Source organism: Scyliorhinus canicula, chromosome 15 (assembly GCF_902713615.1).
Source record: "Scyliorhinus canicula chromosome 15, sScyCan1.1, whole genome shotgun sequence".
Taxonomy (NCBI): domain Eukaryota; kingdom Metazoa; phylum Chordata; class Chondrichthyes; order Carcharhiniformes; family Scyliorhinidae; genus Scyliorhinus; species Scyliorhinus canicula.
In genome coordinates this window covers 38,549,934-38,570,113 of record NC_052160.1, presented here as the reverse complement: position 1 = coordinate 38,570,113, position 20,180 = coordinate 38,549,934, and the positions used below count along the sequence as shown (strand labels likewise).

The 20,180-nt window shown below is 47.7% G+C and overlaps 1 protein-coding gene across 3 annotated transcripts in view; it reads left to right on the top strand.

Annotated features, from left to right (window-relative positions):
• LOC119978887 (interleukin-21 receptor-like) overlaps positions 1-19,161 on the top strand; it is a 110,113-nt gene extending 90,952 nt beyond the window's left edge. For all 3 annotated transcript variants that reach the window (XM_038820795.1, XM_038820797.1, XM_038820796.1), the window contains exon 9: positions 16,900-19,161. In XM_038820795.1, coding sequence (XP_038676723.1) covers positions 16,900-17,883 — 984 coding nt within the window. In that variant the 3' untranslated portion in view covers positions 17,884-19,161. The remainder of the gene's footprint in view (positions 1-16,899) is intronic.
• The last annotated feature ends 1,019 nt before the right edge of the window (positions 19,162-20,180 follow it).

Here is a 20,180-nt window from a genome sequence, read left to right as displayed (position 1 = left end):
ATTGTTTCCTCCAGTCTGAAAAACAACTGTTCATCACCACTGTTTCCTGTCACTCAGCCAATTTCATTTCCCTGTCGTCACTGTCCCTTTTATTTCATGAGCTTTAACTTTGCTGAAAATCCTGTTATGTGGCACTTTATCAAACACCTTTTGGAAGTCCATGTGCACCACATAAACCACATTACTCTCAACAACCATCTCTATTACCTCATCAAAAAACTTCATCAAGTTAGTTCAATATAATTTGACCAGAATAGAGATGCTGGCTTTCCTTAATTAATCCAAATTTATTCAAGTGATTGTTAATTTTGTCCAGGATTGTTGTTTCTAAAAGCTTTCCCACTATTGAGATTAAACCTACTGCCGTGTGGTTACCTGGCTTATCTTTACACCCTTTCTTGAAAAGTAATCATGGAACAATTAAAATCAGACATGCTTAAAAGCACAAATGTCACAAAGAGTTGTGGGGCTGGGTGAGATTAGTGATAGGGAGGGATGAGGTTGTGGGGCATTTTGAGAACAAGGGTGAGAGTTTTAAAATCAAGATGTAGCTTGACTGGGAGCCAATGTACATGAGTGAGCAGAGGGGTCATAGGGAAACACAACTTGCTGCAAGTTAAGACGTGGGCTGCAGAATTTATGCTGACCTCAAGTTTACTAGAGGGTAGACTGTGGGACAGCAGCCAGGGGTGCACTGGAACAGTCAAGGCTAGCGATAACTACGGCATGAGATGCAACAGGGGTGAAGTCGGGCAATGTGGCATCATGGTTGCGAAGAGACTGCTTTAATCTCAAGACTGTTGCCAGGAAGAGAGGTGGAATTGGTAGCTAGGCAACGGAGTCTAGATCGAGGATTGGCTTGAGGCTTCCCAGTATTTAATTTCTGCTCATCAAGGATTGGCGGTCCGGTGAGCAGTCTGGCAGCTTAATGACTGTGGAGGAATTGTGAGGAGGCAGTGGTGAGGTAGAGCTGGGTGCTGTCAGTGTACTTGAAGTACAGCCAGCCTTTCCAGTACCTCTTATTTATCAATTTTAAGTCCATCCAGCGTCTCAACCACTCACCAAGACTGGAAGCATCTGCTTCCTTGGTGAAGAGAGATGTAAAGTATTAATTTAGTACCTCAGCCATGTCCTCTGCCTCTATGTGTAAATCCCCTATTAGAAGCTGAAGGGCTCCACTCCTTTTATAACCCTTTTACTATTATATGTCGAGAGAAAACCTTTGTCTCCCAGTCTCTCCTCCTCTATCTTTGCTTCTATTTTATTTACTCATCCTCTGAACTTTCTGTATTCAGCATGGGTCTCACTGGCTTTTAAAGCAGACCAATGCAGGCCAGCAGCACGGTTCAATTCCCGTACCAGCCTCCCCGAACAGGCACCGGAATGTGGCGACTAGGGGCTTTTCACAGTGACTTCATTTGATGCCTACTTGTGACAATAAGCAATTTTCAGTTCAGTTCAGTTTCAGTTATTATCAATTTGACATATATGATACACACCAATCTTCTGCTTCATCTTACTCTCCGTGTGCGATTCCCCGGTCTGGTTACTCTCCCACTCAATCAGAACAAGGCCGGTGAGTAGCGGGAGAGGCAGAAAATGAAAACCGCGCCAGGCGCCAAACAGTTTGCTATGCAACCGACCCGATCCTGTAGGCAAAAGGGGGATCTCACCGTAGCGTGGCACGAAACCAATTATCACCACTTAAGCCCTTTTCCCATACAATTAACACGAGCCACCCCATATCCAGTAGCCTCCTGTCATGCAGCGGCCTCCCCAACAAGTGCTCACACTGGTGCCGATTAATACTCCTTTTGAAAAACGTGAACCTGGTGGAAGGGCTTCTGAGGGGAGCCGAGGAGGTGAGTAGCCATCTTTGCTCACAGGCAAAGAGCCCGGGGACGCTGGGCTTGCCACCCCAGTGCTCGGAAGGAGGGGTGGGGGGGGGGATGCTCGGCTGGGGGTGGGGTATCCTCCGCAGGGGTGGGCCGCCGGGGGGGGGGGGGGGGTAGGGGGAGGCGCTAGGGAGCAAATGCGCGTAATGCCACCATGCCAAACCCTGGATTGTGTGTACCCTTTCTAAAACACAATAAACACCTTTGTGTACAACTAGTATAATGCCTCTGTCACTTTCTTCACAATGTGCGCAACTCCTGTCCCTGCCTGTCTGCCCACCGACCACCCATAACCCCCACTGACTGCCGAGGCCTCTGGCTGTGAGGCTGAAGGCTATCGCTAATAGGGAATTCGCAATCATGGATAAGTGAGCACTTCACGCAACCCAAGTGGATTCCCGTGGGTCGGCAGGCCATGTAGCATGTGGGAGTCATTGCCTGGCATCCCAATCATATCTTGGTGCCTGGACACTGTGTTTGAACGCTGAGGGAGGCAACACTACACACGCAGCAGCCAACATTCAAACACTCAGGGGATGGGACACAGCTCCGGGAACATGTCCATAGCTGGAGGGTGGGTGAGTGTCACGGGAGGCTGGGGATACCTTGAGAGGGTTCGGAGGAGGGCGCACATTGTGAAGGAAGTGACAGAGGCATTATATTAGTTGCACAAAGGTGTTTATTGTGTTTTATAATTCCCCACACTCCCGATGGTGATGCCAACTCACAACCCCCTAGCCCCCTCACCCCCTACTTACACCCTCCACCCCCGCCGGGTGCCCTCAGTGATCCTCGGTGTACTTTGCCCTCCTACGAGTATCTATGAGTACATGTAGATATGTCCCCAAAATGCACATCAGAGGTGGAGGCAGCCAGCTGGTTGCCACGGCCCGTGGCCTTCGATGCCACTGGCGGGTGTCCTCTGGCAGCTCTAAGGCCTGAGGGCCACCGGCTCACTTGTCGGCGGCACATACACAGCCGTGCCGCCCTGTGCCGTATGCTGCTGCCCTGTGCCGTGTGCTGCTGCCCTGTGCCGTATGCTGCCGCCCTGTGCCGTGTGCTGCCGCCCTGTGCCGTGTGCTGCCGCCGTGTGCCGTGTGCTGCCGCCCTGTGCAGTGTGCTGCTGCCCTGTGCCGTATGCTGCCGCCCTGTGCCGTGTGCTGCCGCCCTGTGCCGTGTGCTGCCGCCCTGTGCCATGTGCTGCCGCCCTGTGCCGTGTGCTGCCGCCCTGTGCCGTGTGCTGCCGCCCTGTGCCGTGTGCTGCCGCCCTGTGCCGTGTGCTGCCGCCCTGTGCCGTGTGCTGCCGCCCTGTGCCGTGTGCTGCCGCCCTGTGCCGTGTGCTGCCGCCCTGTGCCGTTTGCTGCCGCCCTGTGCCGTAAGCTGCCGCCCTGTGCCGTACGCTACCGCCCTGTGCCGTGTGCTGCCGCCCTGTGCCGTGTGCTGCCGCCCTGTGCCGTGTGCTGCCTCCCTGTGCTGTGTGCTGCCGCCCTGTGCCGTATGCTGCCACCCTGTGCCATGTGCTGACTGTGAGACGCGGCGTCATAAGAGGTGTGGAACTCGGGGGAGCTGGTGGCCATCGTTGCCACTCCATGGGATGGGTTTGGGTTGGCATCCAGCACCCCCTACTCCCGCTCGGTACTCATAGGGTCCTGGGGTTCACTTTGGGATGAAGGGTTCGAGCCCCAGCTGCTCCTGGATTATCTGGCACTGCCAGCCCTGCCGGTTCTCCATGGTCTGCACCATTGTGTCGATGCCGTCGGTGATGCTCCTCCGTGATTGGGCCATTCTCTGCAGCGCCTCGGCAATGCCCACCTGCAACTGGGACAAGCTCCGCAGCGCCTCGGCCATTCCCATCAGAGAGCGGGACATGTCCCGCAGAATCTCATCAAGGTCAGTCTGGTACTGGGTGACATCCCCCAGCGAGGCAGACATTATGCCGAGACCCTCAGCCATGGCCGTCACCGACTGTGCGACGCCTTGGACACCTTCACTAATGGTGCCGACGTCATGCACAAGGCTCTCTACTGCAGTCGCCACTCTAGCAGTACTGGCCTCGGTCCCATGTGTTGCCGGTGACATCTCCAGCGCCCGTCGTCTCTGGGACTCCTCCAACCGGCTATGGACCTGCTGGAGTGTTACTGAAATCTCCCACTGAATGTCCCGGCTGCACCCTAGTGTCTCCATCAGCTCTGGGATGAACTCTTCCACAGGCTCAGCATCAGTCTGAGCCCCACTGGGTCCTGGGATCCAGCAGAACTCCAACTGCTGTCTCGCCTGGGGGTTTCTGCCTCCACCAGCAGCTGTGTGGTGCTCACCAGATGGTGCCCCAGATACCTGACCACTAACATTTCCCACCCAGGTGTGTGTATCTGCCCTGGTGGAGGGTGGGGATGACAGCTACGCCGCGACTATTACAGTGTCTTCCTCAGAGCTCTCCTCCAAGGTGGTCTTGTGGGAGGCTGGAGAGGGGGGGGGGGGGGGGGGGGGAGTCACCCGGGATGGGCCAGCGCCGTCAGCTGGAGGACCTCCTGGAGCATGGTTGCGTGGTCAGTGGGAGGGATAGGACAGTCAGTAAGGCTATAACAACTCTAGTTTGACAGGTCCTCCGGGTGGAGCCCGGTGGTTCCTCAAGGTCCTCAGCCACACCGCTCACCTCCAGGACCGGCTCCTCAAAGGTGCTGAGGATTCTTATGTCCGGCACACCACCGCCAGTCTGGGCCCCCTCCCGGTGATTGTGGGGGAGCTTTTCCTGCCGAAACACAGAGGGGGTATCGTTAGTTACACGTGTAGTTAACAGTGGTGGGAGCGGGGTATGAAGGAAGTGTTGGGGGGTTTAAGGGGTTGTGGTGGTGGAGGGCGGGTTGGGAGTCACATGGAGAGTTGGGGGTGGACGCTGCCATGGGGGCAGAAATGTCTCCGGGGTGGATGGGGGGCATTGGTGCCTACTCAATCGTGCTCTCGTGCTGCCCGCTGTAAGTCGTTGACGTTTTTCCTGCACAGGAGACCAGTCCTCCTGGTCACACTCCCCAAACTGACAGCTGCCGTCACCTCATCCCAGGCAGCACTGGCTGACCCTCCTAGACCCCCGGAGGCACATCCCTCCTGGCCTCCACAGCGTCTTGCTGCCTCCATGGGTCAGCATCCCCGAATCTTGGGGCTGGTCTCCTCGGTGCCATTATTGCCAGTATGCTGAGCAAGTGCAACTTAAGTTCTGCTCGACCTTGTTAGCGGGGGGGGCTGGCGAGCGCAGTGCCGGCGCGGCAGCTGGCGAGCCTTCATTTGCACCGAGAAGACCGTGAGGCCTCGTTCAGTGCAGCCAATAATGTTGAATAGCATTTCCGGCCTCGACGGGCCGAGCGCCAGGAAGCTCGCGGCCGTTCCTGCTCGCTACAACACTTAGAAATCTTTCCGGAGAATCGCACTCTCCGTCTCCTTCATTATCCAGGAAGCTGTTGCTTTGGGTTGCCTTACCTTCTGTTGTCTTCCTCATTGAAGTGTGCTTCTACTGCACTGAAACAAACTTCTCTCTAAGGGCAGCACATTGTTCCATTATAGTTTTGCCAGCCATTCTTTCATTTCAGTTTACCTGGGCCAGAGCTGACCTTACCCCATTCAACTAATTAATTTTACTCTAGATTGCTCTTCATCCTTTTCCAAAGCTAAACTAAATCCTATCATACTCTGCCCACTGGCCCTTGAATGTTCCCCTAGTGATACTTGATCCACTGGACCCAACTTATTTCCCAGAACCTTATCTAGCTTTCTTTCTTTCTCTTCTCCATCCTTTCATCTGGCCACCAATTTTCAATTTATCTCAACTTCTTTCCTACTTTCCTGAATTGTGGTGATGTCTTGCACTGTGGAAATGACTTATTCTCTTGGTCTCCTGCTCGTACATCTCAGCCTTTCACCTGAGAAAACAGAGCTCGGAAGCTGAATGGGAAAACATCTGAAAGGTCCAGGAGTTTTTGATCTGATCCCTGGTTAAAAAGGATGCAACGCTTCAGTTACCTGCACTATTCAGTTCCACCACAAGATGTCCTGCAGGTGCTGCACAAATTGCCTGTTGCTGTTTAACTGCCCATCCTCACACTGCGTGCTACTAATTATTTGCTGGCGAGCGATGGGTTTTGCTGGTGAGAGAACAGTAGGCAATTGATGGAGTGAGGAGGAAGTAGAGAGAGAGGCTGCAGATTGCACCTAAAATGAATTGTTAAAGTAAGCTTCCTCTAATCTGCCACACCAACAGTCCCAGGACTTTTAGTTACTCTTGCAAGGGATGTGTGAGAGAGCCTCTGCCAAGATCAGCATTTTCTATCCTTCCCTAATTGTCCTTGAGGAAGTGGTGGGGAACCACCTTCCTGACTTTCTGTCATCTGTCCGGTGCAGGTGCACTCAAGAGTGCTCGGGAGTGGGTTCCAGCTTTTTGGCTGAGCAACAAAGGGAATGGCGATATATTTCCAGGTAAGGGTGGTGTGTGGCTCAGAGGTGAACCTGCAGGTGGTACTGTTCCCATATATCTGCTGCCCTTGCTGAGTTGCTGCAGTGCATCTTGTAGATGGTACACACTGTTGCCTCTGTGGGTGGTGGAGGAAGTTAATGCTGAAGGTGGTGGATGGGGATGCCGATCAAGCAGGCTGCTTTGTCCTGGATGCTGCTGAGCTTCTTGAGTATTGCTAAAACTACACTTATCCATTCCATTATCCTCCTGATTTGTGCCTTGTAGATGGTGGACAGTCTTTACACAGCATGGCTTCAATACATAGTACTGAGCAGTTTGGAGCTGTCTTTACACTGTCCCATTAAACACTCGCAGAACAGATACAGGACAGGTTAGATGCAGAGTGGGTTGGGAAAATCTCCCTTACAATTTTGCCAATTCCAACAGTCTTACGTGATGCAGCCTGCAACCAATCGTCCCCAACTTTCTCATTTCCCACCATTAGTCATCAGGCGCCCACCCGTGTCTAAAAATTGAGGCTGGGCAGGGAAATGCCTTTCACGGGCCACTAAGGTGCCATAATTGGGGCAAGGTCTCTGTCTGTCCCAGTGTAAAATTGTGTCTGGACCTGGGTGGCGGGATCCCGGAGAGAATCCTGTCCATATTACTTAATACTCCTGCGGCCCACCAGGGGAGCACAAAATTCTGGCCCATATGAAGGGTACCCTGAATGTGAAGAGGCGACTTTTTCTGTGCAATGGGCACTCCTACCAATACTGGCCCATATCTCCGAAATGGCCATCAGATGATACGTAATTATTTATTTCAATGCCAGTTGTGCAGAGCAGCAATTTCTTACATCAAATTGAATCTTCAGTCGATTTCTGGTTGCATTTTGATATAAAATATCACTGGACGCTGACTGTACAACAAAAGGGATGTGCAAAAAAATTTGTGATGCCCACAGATGCCAATCATTGACCTTATTAAGATAAAAAGAATGAAAACATCCGGCTATTGATGCAGTGACAGGAAGCTCAGCCTACAGTAGATTCTGCAGCAGTTGATGATATTCTCAGATACTTGAAGATTAAGGAGATTGACTTCCTGAATGTTGCACTGATCAAGACGTATATCTGTCTCTTCCTTTAAAACATTTGGCAGTTGCTCTTTGCAGTTATATTACAGCAGTGTGCACATTGAATAACCTGTTTAGAACTCCAATGGTGCAAACCCCTTCCCAGTCTTGTTGTATAGAATCCCAATGGTGCAAACCCTTTCCCATTCAGTCTCGTATAGAATCCCAATGGTGCAAACCCTTTCCCATTCAGTCTCGTTGTATAGAATCCCAATGGTGCAAACCCTTTCCCATTCAGTCTCGTTGTATAGAATCCCAATGGTGCAAACCCCTTCCCATTCAGTCTCGTATAGAATCCCAATGGTGCAAACCCTTTCCCATTCAATCTCGTTGTATAGAATCCCAATGGTGCAAACCCTTTCCCATTCAGTCTCGTTGTATAGAATCCCAATGGTGCAAACCCTTTCCCATTCAGTCTCGTTGTATAGAATCCCAATGGTGCAAACCCTTTCCCATTCAATCTCGTCGTATAGAATCCCAATGGTGCAAACCCTTTCCCATTCAGTCTCGTTGTATAGAATCCCAATGGTGCAAACCCTTTCCCATTCAGTCTCGTTGTATAGAATCCCAATGGTGCAAACCCTTTCCCATTCAGTCTCGTCGTATAGAATCCCAATGGTGCAAACCCTTTCCCATTCAGTCTCATTGTATAGAATCCCAATGGTACAAACCCTTTCACATTCAGTCTCGTTGTATAGAATCCCAATGGTGCAAACCCTTTCCCATTCAGTCTCGTTGTATAGAATCCCAATGGACCAAAGCTCTTCCAAATCCATTTTGATTATATAGAAATTTAAATGGTGCAACCCCTTTCTCATTCACCCCCAATATAAAGAATCCCAATGGGCCAACCCCCTTTTCCATGCAAGAGTGTTGGAGATTGGAACCCTATTTAGAATCGCCACATTTAGGAGAGGAAAGGACCTAAACTCCAGCAAAACCCAGAACCTTCAGGAACCTGAAACCAGTGAGAGTCAGGGACCTCAGGGGAGCTGTGAAGAAAATTAGTCTTCACAGTAACCATCATCAATCCTGACACATGTTCCCAAAGAGTTGAAGTGCTGAACCCTCTTCAACCTTTCCAGAATTCTGATACCACCACTGAGATTCATGAGCGGCGGTTCATAGATAACTCTTTCAAAAAGAATACTGCCCTTGGAATTCAACTCAACCCTTGAGTGACACTTGATATGATGCAAAAATATATCACTGGCTTCAGGCAGGCTTCGTCTTGTTACTGATGGGTTGAACCAGTTGCCATGCAGCGGGTTTGGTCTGAAGTGTTGAGCACTCCTCCCATCTGATCATCCTCTGATAAAAAAATGGAAATAACATAACTTAGCAGTGGCCCAGAGAATTGAACATGCTCATGAAACAACTCCACTTTGCAGTCCTGTACAGGCTGATTGTTGGTGGGGAATACACTAGATCAAGAAGAACTTTCAATAACAAAGCACACTGCTGCTCTTACGCTCCAACAGTTTCCGATTGTGCGCATCTGCTCAATACACTGTGAGTAACCAGGACTGGAAAATCATTTTTAAAAACATGCTGTTATTAGGATCACAAGAATTGGGCGGCATGGCAGCACAGGGGTTAGAACTGCTGCCTACGGCACTGAGGACCCGGGTTCCATCCCGGCCCCGGGTCACTGTCCGTATGGAGTTTGCGTGTCTGGTGGGTTTCACTCCCACACCCAAAGGTGTGCAGGGGAGGTGAATTTGCCACGCTAAGTGGGGCATGGATGGGGGTGGGTCACTCTGCCAACAGCAAAATGCTGGCCTGCTAAATCACCCTTAATTGGAGGCTTCATTATTTAAATTGGCTGTCTGCCTCCATTCAGCCGGCATCAATCCATATCCAGACCCGTCTCTGGAAATCCTTGTTAGCTATTGCCATGCACTGGGGAATATTGGCACAGCTACCTGTTGTGCTCTGGGGACATTTTGTTGTTGGCAGATGGCCCACCCCTATCCATGCACCACACCTCCCCTAATATGGGAGGTTGCCCACGCAATGGAGGCAGTCTCCCTGCAGCAGGACGGCGGGCTATCCCACATAGAGGAGGCCAATTAGGAGGGTGTCTCTGGAAATATAGGTCCAACAGGCTGGATCCCAGCAACATCATCAACCTTAATGCTGCATTTTTCCATGGGCTCAAGAATCCATTACTTCTTGACCTGGAGGCTTCAAAGCCCCTTGGGTTTGGCTGGAAGGTTTAGCCCAACCTTTCAGGTTGATGGCCTCTCACCAGAATGGCCTTTCATCATGTAATGGTGTTCAGCTCTGGTTGCTGAGTTGACCTACATAACAATACCCTCTGAACTCAAAGGCATTTGTTACCTGGCGCATAGTAATGAGCACTACACACCATTAAACCCCCTTCTGACAAGCTTCAACTCAGATGCCAGCCATCTGGTTGGGGTGGGGGGGCGGGGGGGGGGGGGGGGGGGCATCAGCAGTTGGAGAATAAACCAGTGTTTCTAGTTTGAGCTATAGAAAAATAACATTATAAGTAATACCTCTTCCAAAGAGGAACTGTCACCATTGAGATCCCCCTTTGAAAGGATGGAATGCCGTGTGGACCTTCTTTCAGGAAAGGGTCTCCCCTGAAGAGAAGAGGCTATTAACTCTCTTCCCAAGAAGCTGGCTCCTTAGAGAGTTCTATCCACTTAGTCCCATTCTCTTGTCCTCTTCTATCATGTTTTATTTTTGAAATATTTGTCCACTGCCTTGTCCTGTTTTCTACTGTTTCTGGTCAGATAATCTATGTTCAAACAATGCTCTGTATTAAAATAAAAATCATACCTACCCTTTGATCTTGAACTTCAACCTATACCCAGTACTTACTGTTCATCCATGATTGGGAATAGATTTTCTTGATTTACCTTTTTTAAAATTCACTTTTACGGGATGTGGGCATCGTTGGTTAGACCAGCATTTATTGCCCATCCTTTATAGCCCTTGAGAAGGTGGTGATAATCTACCTTTATGAACCCCTGCAGTCCCTCAGGTGTAGATACACCCACTGTGCTGTTAGGAACAGAATTCAAGGACTTTGACCACCGACAGAGAAGGAACGGTCAATATATTTCCAAGTCAGGATGGTAAGTGACTTGGATGGGAACTTCCAGGTGGTAATGTTCCCATGTGTCTGCTGCCCTTGTCCTGCTAGATGTTCGTGGTCATGGGTTTTAAAGGTGCTGCTGAAGGAGCCTTGGTGATTTCCTGCAGTGCATCTTGTAGATGGTACACACGGCTGTCACTGTTCGTCGGTGGTGGAGGGAGTGAATGTTTGTGGATGGGGTGCTAATCAAGCCAGCTGCTTTGTCCTGGATGGTGTCAAGCTTCTTGAGCGTTGCTGGTGTTGCACACATCCGGGCAAAGTGGAGAGTATTCCATCACACTCTTGACTTGTTCCTAGTAGATGGTGGGTAGGCCTTATTAAAATTTATTAAAAGTTCCTCATAATTTACTTGACTCCATCACCACCGTAATATACAATAAACACTTTAGTGCACAACCAGTATGACACATCTGTCTACCGTAATGCGGGATGACCTCCGAACCCTTGGCACAGCCTCCCCACTCCCCGTGGCACTCACCCATCCTCCAGCCGTGGACATGTCCCCGGAGCTGTGTCCCATCCCCTGGGTGTTCAGATGCTGGCTGCTGCGTGTGTCGTGTTGCCTCCCACAGTGTTCAAGTCTGTGTCAATGCATCAAGGTGTGATTGGAATGCTGGGAAATGACTCCCACAAGCTACTTGGCCCACCCACCCATGGGAATCCACTAGGGTTGTGTGAAGTGCTCACTCAACCACAATTGCCAACTCCCTATTAGCACTAGCCTTCAGCCACATGGCCAGAGGCCTCGGCAGTCAATGGGTGTTATGGGTGGTCGGTGGGGCAGAAGGCAAGGTTGCCCCAGAACGCGTACACATGATCCAGGGGTTGGCATGGTGGTGCCGCGCATGGTTGTCCCCCGGCTGCCCCCCCATCCTCCCATGGTGCCCACCCCTGCAGAGGGACCCCCACCCCCAGCCGTGGGTCCCCCAACCCCTGCCAAGCACTGGGGTGTCAGGCCCAGCACTCTCAGGTTCTTTGCCTGTGAGCACAGATGGCTACTCACCTCCTCGGCTCCCCACAGAAGCCTTTCTGTCAGGTTCACCTTTTTCAAAAGGAGTACTAATCAGTGGCAGCGTGACCACTCGCTAGGGAGGCCGGTGAATGACAGGAGGCCATTAGTTGTGGGGTGTCTCTCGTTAATTGTATGGTAATAATGCTTAAGTGGTGATAATTAGTTTCTCGCCACGCCACGGCGAGATCCCGATTTCGCCTACGGGAGCGGACATGTTGCATTGCAAACATTTTGGCACCCGGCACGGTTCTTGTTTTCTCCCTCTCCCGCTATTCACCGGCCTCGTTTCGCTCGAGCGAAAGCACAACGAGGCCGGTCAATCGCGCCCCTTGAAGAGTTGTTCATACTTTTTCCAGTTTGGTGGTCCCGTTAGGTAACGATATGGAAATGAATTTAAATGAGGAATTTGCAAGTTCTCACCCGTTTTGGATGAGAACCTCGCCTGGGACAGCACCAGATCTGCAAAAATGAAATAGCAAGCGAGAAAACCTCGAAGCTGGCTCAACACTTTCACAGAGATGGAGAGGTGTCACAACAGTTTCCTCTCCAAAGCAGATCTACAGCAAGATGAAACATGAATTGGCGTGCAGGACTCACTGTCACTGTGGTGATACTGCTAACTCAGCACGTCTATCTGTGGTTCACTGCATGAGACCCCTGCTTTCGCTTTTTTAATCCATTACTATCGTAGAATTATAGCGGGAGATTCTCCAGGGCTGCTAGCCCCAAGCAGGAATTGCGATGGCCTGGTGAACCCGACATGAGGGCAAATACAGGATTCCCACCTGGCATCATACCCGTTGCCAGCCTCCCGTCCGGCTGGCCCAGGCGAGGTTCTCATCCACAACGGGTGAGAACATGCAAACTCCTCATTTTAATTCATTTCTATATCATTGTCAGGCAGTAAGCCCGATTCACCAGCCTCCTGGGATTCTCCAGGTCCCCCTGCCGGGAGTCCCACCAGCATGAATTGGTGCAATTCCTGTCTGGTGGTCACCTGCCGCTTTCCACACAGAGGCAGGACAAAGGATGCGAGGGGGGGGGGGGGTCCGTCAGGGGAGGTGGGCTAGGGGGGATCATTCAGAGGAGGAGGGGGTCCTTCAGGGGAGGTGGGGGGCTGGGCTGGAGGGCCTCAGGTTGTCAGACGGTTGGCAGGTCTTCCCACTTGTAGACTTGAAAATCATTAAACTCATTCAGCGTGTCAAGTTTCAGTTTAAAGTCTTCCTTCTGATGTGTTGGAACCCTTTGATGTCCCTCCCAGCATGTTTAGTTCAAAGATCTGGCAGAAGAAGGTAAAAGTGTTCTCTCTGTAGCCTTAAAACCATGAAAATCTCTCCCAACATATCAATATCAATGATACCAACACAGGAACTAGGAGCAGGAGTAGGAAATTCAGCCGCTCGTGTATGCTCCACCATTCAATATGATCATGACTGATCTCATCTCGGCCTCAACTCCACTTTCCTGCCTGTTCTCCAGAACCCTTCATCGCATTACTCATTAACAATCTGTCTATCTCCCCCTTAAATTTGCTCAATGTCCCGGCATCCACCGCGCTCTGGGGTAGTGAATTACAGATTCACGACTCTTTGCGAGAAGTAATTTCTCCTCATCTCTGTTTTACATCTGCTACCCCTTATCCTAAAACTATGACCTCTCGTTCTTGATTTTCCCCGCAAGAGGAAACATCCACTCTGTCCACTTTGTCAATCCCGTTTATCATCTTACATACCTCAAATACCTTCAAGATGGAGGAGAATGTAGGCCTAAACTGCTCAAGCTCTGTTCATAAGACAAACCCCTCATCTCTGGAATCAATCAAATGAACCTCCTCTGAACTGCCTCTAATGCAATGATCTCTCAGATTGAGGTAAAAGTCTTCCGGAGGTGTTAGCGTAATCTCTAAAGTGGTGCACGTGAAACTGGACCCGGGCCCCCGGGAGGCCATATTCAGGGTGTCGGACCAGCCGGGTTTGGAAACGGGTGCGGAGGCAGATGTTGTAGCCTTCGCCGCGTTGATCGCCCGAAAGCGGATCCTATTGGGATGGAGAGCAACCTCCCCACCCTGTGCCCTGGCGTGGTGGGGGGGCTTGTTGGAATTCTTGACTCTTGAGAAGGTTAAGTTTGAACTGAGGGGAAGAATGGTTCTACAATTCATGGGCGTTATTCATTATGCACTTTCAAGAATTTGATAAGATCGAACATTAGTGGTGGGGTGTTAGGAGGGTTGGGGGGAGGGGGCCGATATGTGTTAATGGCGACTATGGGTGATTCTTGATTCCTTTTTGTTACTTATGTTAATATGCGGGCAGTTGTTTGGGGGTTGGTGGGAGGATGGGATTGTTGTTGATATGGGGATTGACGTAATATTCGTTACTGCTTATTTTTTATTGTTGGTGGGTGTAAATTTGGGGGAAAAAGTGAAAAAGGAGGAGAATAAAAATAATTTTTTAAAAAAGGTAAAATATTACCTTTAATGTGTTGGACACCTTTGAAGTGCTTTTTTCACAGTCAATTTCATTCCTCTTTAACTTTTTTAAGCCTCTGTGCATGCTTAAAAGCCTAAAAGCTTTGAACCACCTGGTCTCAAGCCTCTGGGCATCCTTAGAAGCCTTAATGCTTTGAACTGCCTGATTTATATTCAATTTCACAATCCATTACCTTTTAAAAGCTACTTCCTTGACAGATCCAGGCAATTTCAAAGGTGATAAAGTGCAGGTGTGGGACAACACTTAGAGCACCTGTTTTTTCTCGGCTCTTCAGAATAAAGAAACAACCTCTTTTACAAAATGCAGTTAGAAAGAAAACCTGCTCAAAAGAGGAAGCACTTCAAAGTTAATGGGCCCCTGCAAAACTAAAAAAACAAACAATGGTAATCCCTCACTTGAAATTGCCTGGACCTGTCAATCAAGAGACTTGTAAAATGTAATGGACCGTGAAATTGAATGTAAACAATGCAGTTCAAAGCTTTTATGCTTCTCAGCATGCCCAGAGGCTTGAAAAAGTTAAATGGGAGTGAAATTGACTGAAAAAAGCACTTTAAAGTTTTCTGACAAATTAAAGGAAAGACTTTCACCGTAATCTGACAGATCCTTGCGTTTGAGGCACCTCAGAGGAGGTTCACTCGATTGATTATTGATATTAACATGCTGGGAGAGACATCAATGGGATTCAAGGTTACAGAGGGAAGACTTTTACCTTCTTTTGACAGGTCTTTGAACTTGACATGCTGGAAGGGACATCAGAGGGAAGACTTTAAACTAAAACTTGACATGCTGAATACAGTTTCATGATTTTCAAAGCTACAGAGGGGAGACCAACCACACAACTCTGATCCCGGGAAAGATTCAATGCTTCTTTCTGCTTTCCAGCCTTGTCTCTTCTGAGCACTGAGGGGTACCAATACGTTGTAATCTCTTCCCTCCAACTTTGCTCCATAGAAGTCAAATGTGATCAGAGATTTCTACTCCGATTCATTCTCCCTAACACCTAAATCCTGAAAACTCTCCAATCAGGCTTCCACCCTTGTCACAGTACCAAAACAGCTCTCAACAACATCACAAATGGCATCCTATGAGACTGCAAGGTAAATGTTCCCTCCCTCAGCCTACTTGACTTGTCCATAGCCTTTGATGTAGTTGACCACTCTATCCTCCAATGCCAATCCTCTGTCAACCAGCTGAGTGGAACTGCACTCGTGTGGTTTCCTTATTTATTGGCGACATCATCCGATGGCAAAATGTTAGATTTCACATCTACATTGATGACACCAAGCTCCATCTCGCCACCACCTCTCTACACCCCTCCACTTGCGCTAAATTATCAGACCACTTACTTGACCTCCAGTACTGGATGAACAAATATTTCCTCCAATTACTATTGGAAGGACTGAAGCCATTATTTTCTGTTTGCACTACAATCTCCGTTCCCTAGTTAACCAATTTCATCCCACTCTCTGGCAACAGTTTGTGATTCAATTGGCCTGTTCAAAGCCTCGGTGTTTTTGATCCCGAGATGAGCTTCCAACTTCATATTTATGCCATCACCAAGATCTCCTATTTTCACCACCATATCATTGTCATCTTCACTCTGTTGTAGTTCATCTGCTGCTGAAACCTTCATTCATGCCTTTGTTACCTCTAGACTCAACTATTCTTACAGACTCCTGGTTGGTTTCTCACATTTCTACCCCCCATAATTTTCAGGTCATCTGTGTCTTAACTCGCACCATAGGGCAGCACGGTAGCATGGTGGTTAGCATAAATGCTTCACAGCTCCAGGGTCCCAGGTTCGATTCCCGGCTGGGTCACTGTCTGTGCGGAGTCTGCACATCCTCCCCGTGTGTGCGTGGGTTTCCTCCGGGTGCTCCGGTTTCCTCCCACAGTCCAAAGATGTGCGGGTTAGGTGGATTGGCCATGCTAAATTGCCCGTAGTGTCCTAAAAAGTAAGGTTAAGGGGGGGGGTTGTTGGGTTACGGGTATAGGGTGGATACGCGGGTTTGAGTAGGGTGATCATTGCTCGGCACAACATCGAGGGCCGAAGGGCCTGTTCTGTGCTGTACTGATCTATGTTCTATGTTCTATATCCCCCATCATCCCTGTACTTGCTGACCTATGTTGACCTCCCAGGCAAGCATCCTTGCCTTCAAATCCCTCCATAGCCTCGGCCCTCATTATTTATGTAATCTCTTCCAGCTCTACAACTACCTGAGATATCTGCACTCCTCTAATTTTGGCCTCTTTGAACCCCCAATTTTGATTGCTCCACTATTGGTGCCTGTGCCTTCAATTGTCTAGGACCTAAGCCTAGGTCACAAACAGTATCATAGAGATGCAAGTTCTATTTTTATTTCTATCTTGGCAGTGATTTGCATAATGCCCTTTACCTGGTTTTCTATGCTTCAAAAAGGCAGACCTGAGTGCCTTGTCCTTCTTCAATTATACCTACCTGTTATCATGTTAACTTGTTTCCTTTGATCCCACATAAATTCAGCAGAATGTTTTTACATAGAAGAGAAAAGGGCCATTCTGAGCTGTAATGCTGTTGAATTTGCAGTATCAACTAATAGATGATGTTGGATGATCAATGTTAGTTGAGTTATATTAAGAAGTTGGTTGTATTTTGTAATCCCTTGTATAGTGCAGTTATTTTATTGATCCAGATATTTCACTCCATATCCTCTATTCAAACTGGTTGATAAAAGTTTTTTGGTAGAAATATTGAAATACAAGTCGACGACTTGCCATCTTTAATTAATTTTAACTGGCTCTTTCTTTACCATTTCAGAGCTGGGTTAATGCCCAACACCCAAATGCATTGTATGAAGTCAATGAGAAAAATGTAATGATCTTGGAGAAGGGGGACAGTGTACAGGTATACGATGAACCTATTGCTATTGAGAAAAGGTTGATGATGGGATTGAAACCCTGGGATAAACAGTCTGAGATCCATTCCTCGTGGCAGGCCTTGTGTGGTCCAAGTTCCTGTGTTTCATCTAATTCTCGGGGCCAATTTGGCAACAACATCCAACAATGGAAGGATAAATCCTATGGACTGGTATCTATCGACACTGTAACAGTGACTGATGAGGTTGTACCTTGTTGTTCCCAGTGCAGTTACAAATGCAAGTCAACCAGACCACCCTACTTGACCCAGTGTAATAGCAATTCTGATTCAGACAATTCAAATAAGCAGGATTATCCTAATGGTAACCAACTGTTCAATCATTTGTACCCAGTTACACCAGAAACCCCTCAGAATTGTGACAGCGCCACACCACTGAACACCATTATGTCCCGGTTTCAATTCTCCGATTCCCAAGAAGGGACAAGTGGGAACGTTCTTGATCTTCATTGCCTCAATATGGCTGATTGGGGATCAGAAAATGACCATGTTCCTTTGAATGTTGATGAAGATGCCTCTTGGAATGACAGAAATGTAGGTGACGGTGGTTCTTGGAGTGATGGGAGCCTTGATACCATCTCATCAAGCAGTAGGCTAGAACCAGACCTTGGTTATCCAAAGATATCACTGGATTTAGACACTGTTGACAGTGGATTCATTGAGACTGACACCGATTCTATGACTGCCGTGGATTCTGGATATAAAACAAACACGGACACAGGTGGAATAATCAAGGCTGAACGGGAACAAGAATTGGATGATAGCAGCTCTGTTAATTCAGAGCAGGAAGAGCAGTATTACAGAAGCTATGTCAAGCAGTGGGCCAGGTCCACTACAACCTATACAGACTGTAGCAGCCATGGATAGTGCCGCTAGTGAGTTTCTGATCTCCACTAGCAAGCATGGCTCCATGGGACATAATGCCTTTCATGATATTGGGAATGTTTTGCACTGATCTCAATTACTAAAAATGACAGCACTTTGTGGGAGTGGTTGATACTGACAAAAAAGTTCACCACTTATTTTTCTTTGACTTGATTTCAAATGGAGAAAAGTTGAATTGTGTTGAAGAATATGCGCCTGTACAGTTATTTTTAAATGACAGACCAAACCTTATCATACATGACATCGATTTCTAATTCATTTTGTTTAGATTTCCTGCCAATGTGATGCTTCAGAAACGCTGCTAATTAACTCAATCTTGCAAAACTGCTAGCATCCTGCATCCCCGGTATTGTTAGATATTAGTTAATAGAGGAAATAAAAAAACTCACACTTCGGCAACACTTATCTTGTGACAATTGCTTTCAGCTTATCCTCTGATTGTTCCCAGAAGTAGTAACCATTGTGTAACAAAATCTGTAATTATACTACTGGCTGCTCCTGCTCCTCAAACTTTTTTCAACCAATTTATATGTCAGTTTTAAATATATAAAGCCAATTTGAGCTGAACCTAACCATAGTTGAACCCACATAAAAGTAATCGAGCAGAGAAGGACTGATCGACCTGAAGAAACAGAAGCCAACCAGCGGATTAACACAAATCAGGGACGAGTCAATCACCTTGTTCTAAAATGTGGAGGGTACATTTTCCTCAGGTTCAAACTTGAGAATATTGGGGAAGTATTAAGAATCAGGGCTTGGGACAAGGTTGAATATTTCAATTTCTCGCTGCACTATTGGACTTGTTCTTGGCTTTGAAATTCTAACTTTTATCATTAAAAATGTATTATTCTGAAAGCTTGAGACTAATGGACTGCACTATTTCACTAAACATCATCAACAGAGTTGTGTTAAATCCTGTTACATAATATTAGCATTTTACAAAACAAGCCTGGAGATTCTCAACACTGGACCTTGGAGTTTAAATTGAATGAATAAATTCATTTAAATCTACTAAAAGAGAGGGAAAAAAATCAATCCATTGGAAAACTTTATATCAAGGGCCACAGAGAAAAGAAATTCAACAAAGAATGAAGATTTACTGTGTGCATGTGGACATTATATATGAAGGTTCAAATTCGTTCTCAGATTTGGAATCTTTATCGACCTGAATAAATTAGACTTTCTACCATAATTATATTACTGACTGATGCAACTGCTGTTTCCTGTTTGTGTTTGTTCAATAAACGTTCCAAAGATTAACCTAAATCAAACTCTGAAAGGTGTGACGCCGTACTCACTGTCATGTGAGAGTGCCTTTAAGAAATGGATGTTTAAGGAATGTATCTTTAAGAAATGCAGTGATAGGGCAGCACGGTGGCGCAGTGGGTTAGCCCTGCAGCCTCACGGTGCCGAGGTCCCAGGTTCGATCCCGGCTCTGGGTCACTGTCTGTGTGGAGTTTGCACATTTTCCCCGTGTTTGTGTGGGTTTCGCCCCCACAGCCCAAAGATGTGCAAGCTAGGTGGATTGGCCATGCTTAATTGGAAAAAATGAATTGGGTACTCTAAATTTATATTTAAAAAAATAAATGCAGAGATGTCAGAGTGTGGGTGGAGCTGGGCTTTTAGCTCAGCCATTTTGAAGTTTTTAGTTTCAGTTTGAGAGAGCAGCTGAAAAGTGCCTGGCTGGTTTGCTGAGAGCTGCAGGAAGGAACAGAGCTGGTCTGGTGATTTCTGCAAATCCAAAGACTATAAATATATTGAATGTAACCTTTTGTGCTCCTATTTTTGAAGGGTTGAAGTCTTTTGGAGGTTTAAAAGAATAGTTTGCAGGATTGGGTAGTGCATTATTTTCGGGGTTATCTTTGAAGTAAGGGGTGTTAAGAGATCCAATGTTTATTTTAAAAGGTTAAGTTGAGTTCCTGGAATAAACATTGTTTGTTTTAAAAACCACATGTCCATAATTGTAATACCACACCTAGGGAACAAGTTGTGTGCTTCAAAAGCAACAATCCATTAAAGTGGGGGGGGGGGGGGGGGGGGAGAGTTGGTTGGACTCCATGATACATTTTGAGGTACTGAAAACACCTCTCCCATAACATCACTCATCACATTTCAAAGAGGTCCTATGAAGGGAATATGTAAGTTTGGTGGCTTCACCGGATGTTTGCCAGCGATCACCAAACAGGTTTGTCTGGACACATTACTCAAAGCTTATCTATACTATAGCGGTTAGGGTAGATATTCCTGACAGTCCGAGAGTTGCATTTTACACATGGAGA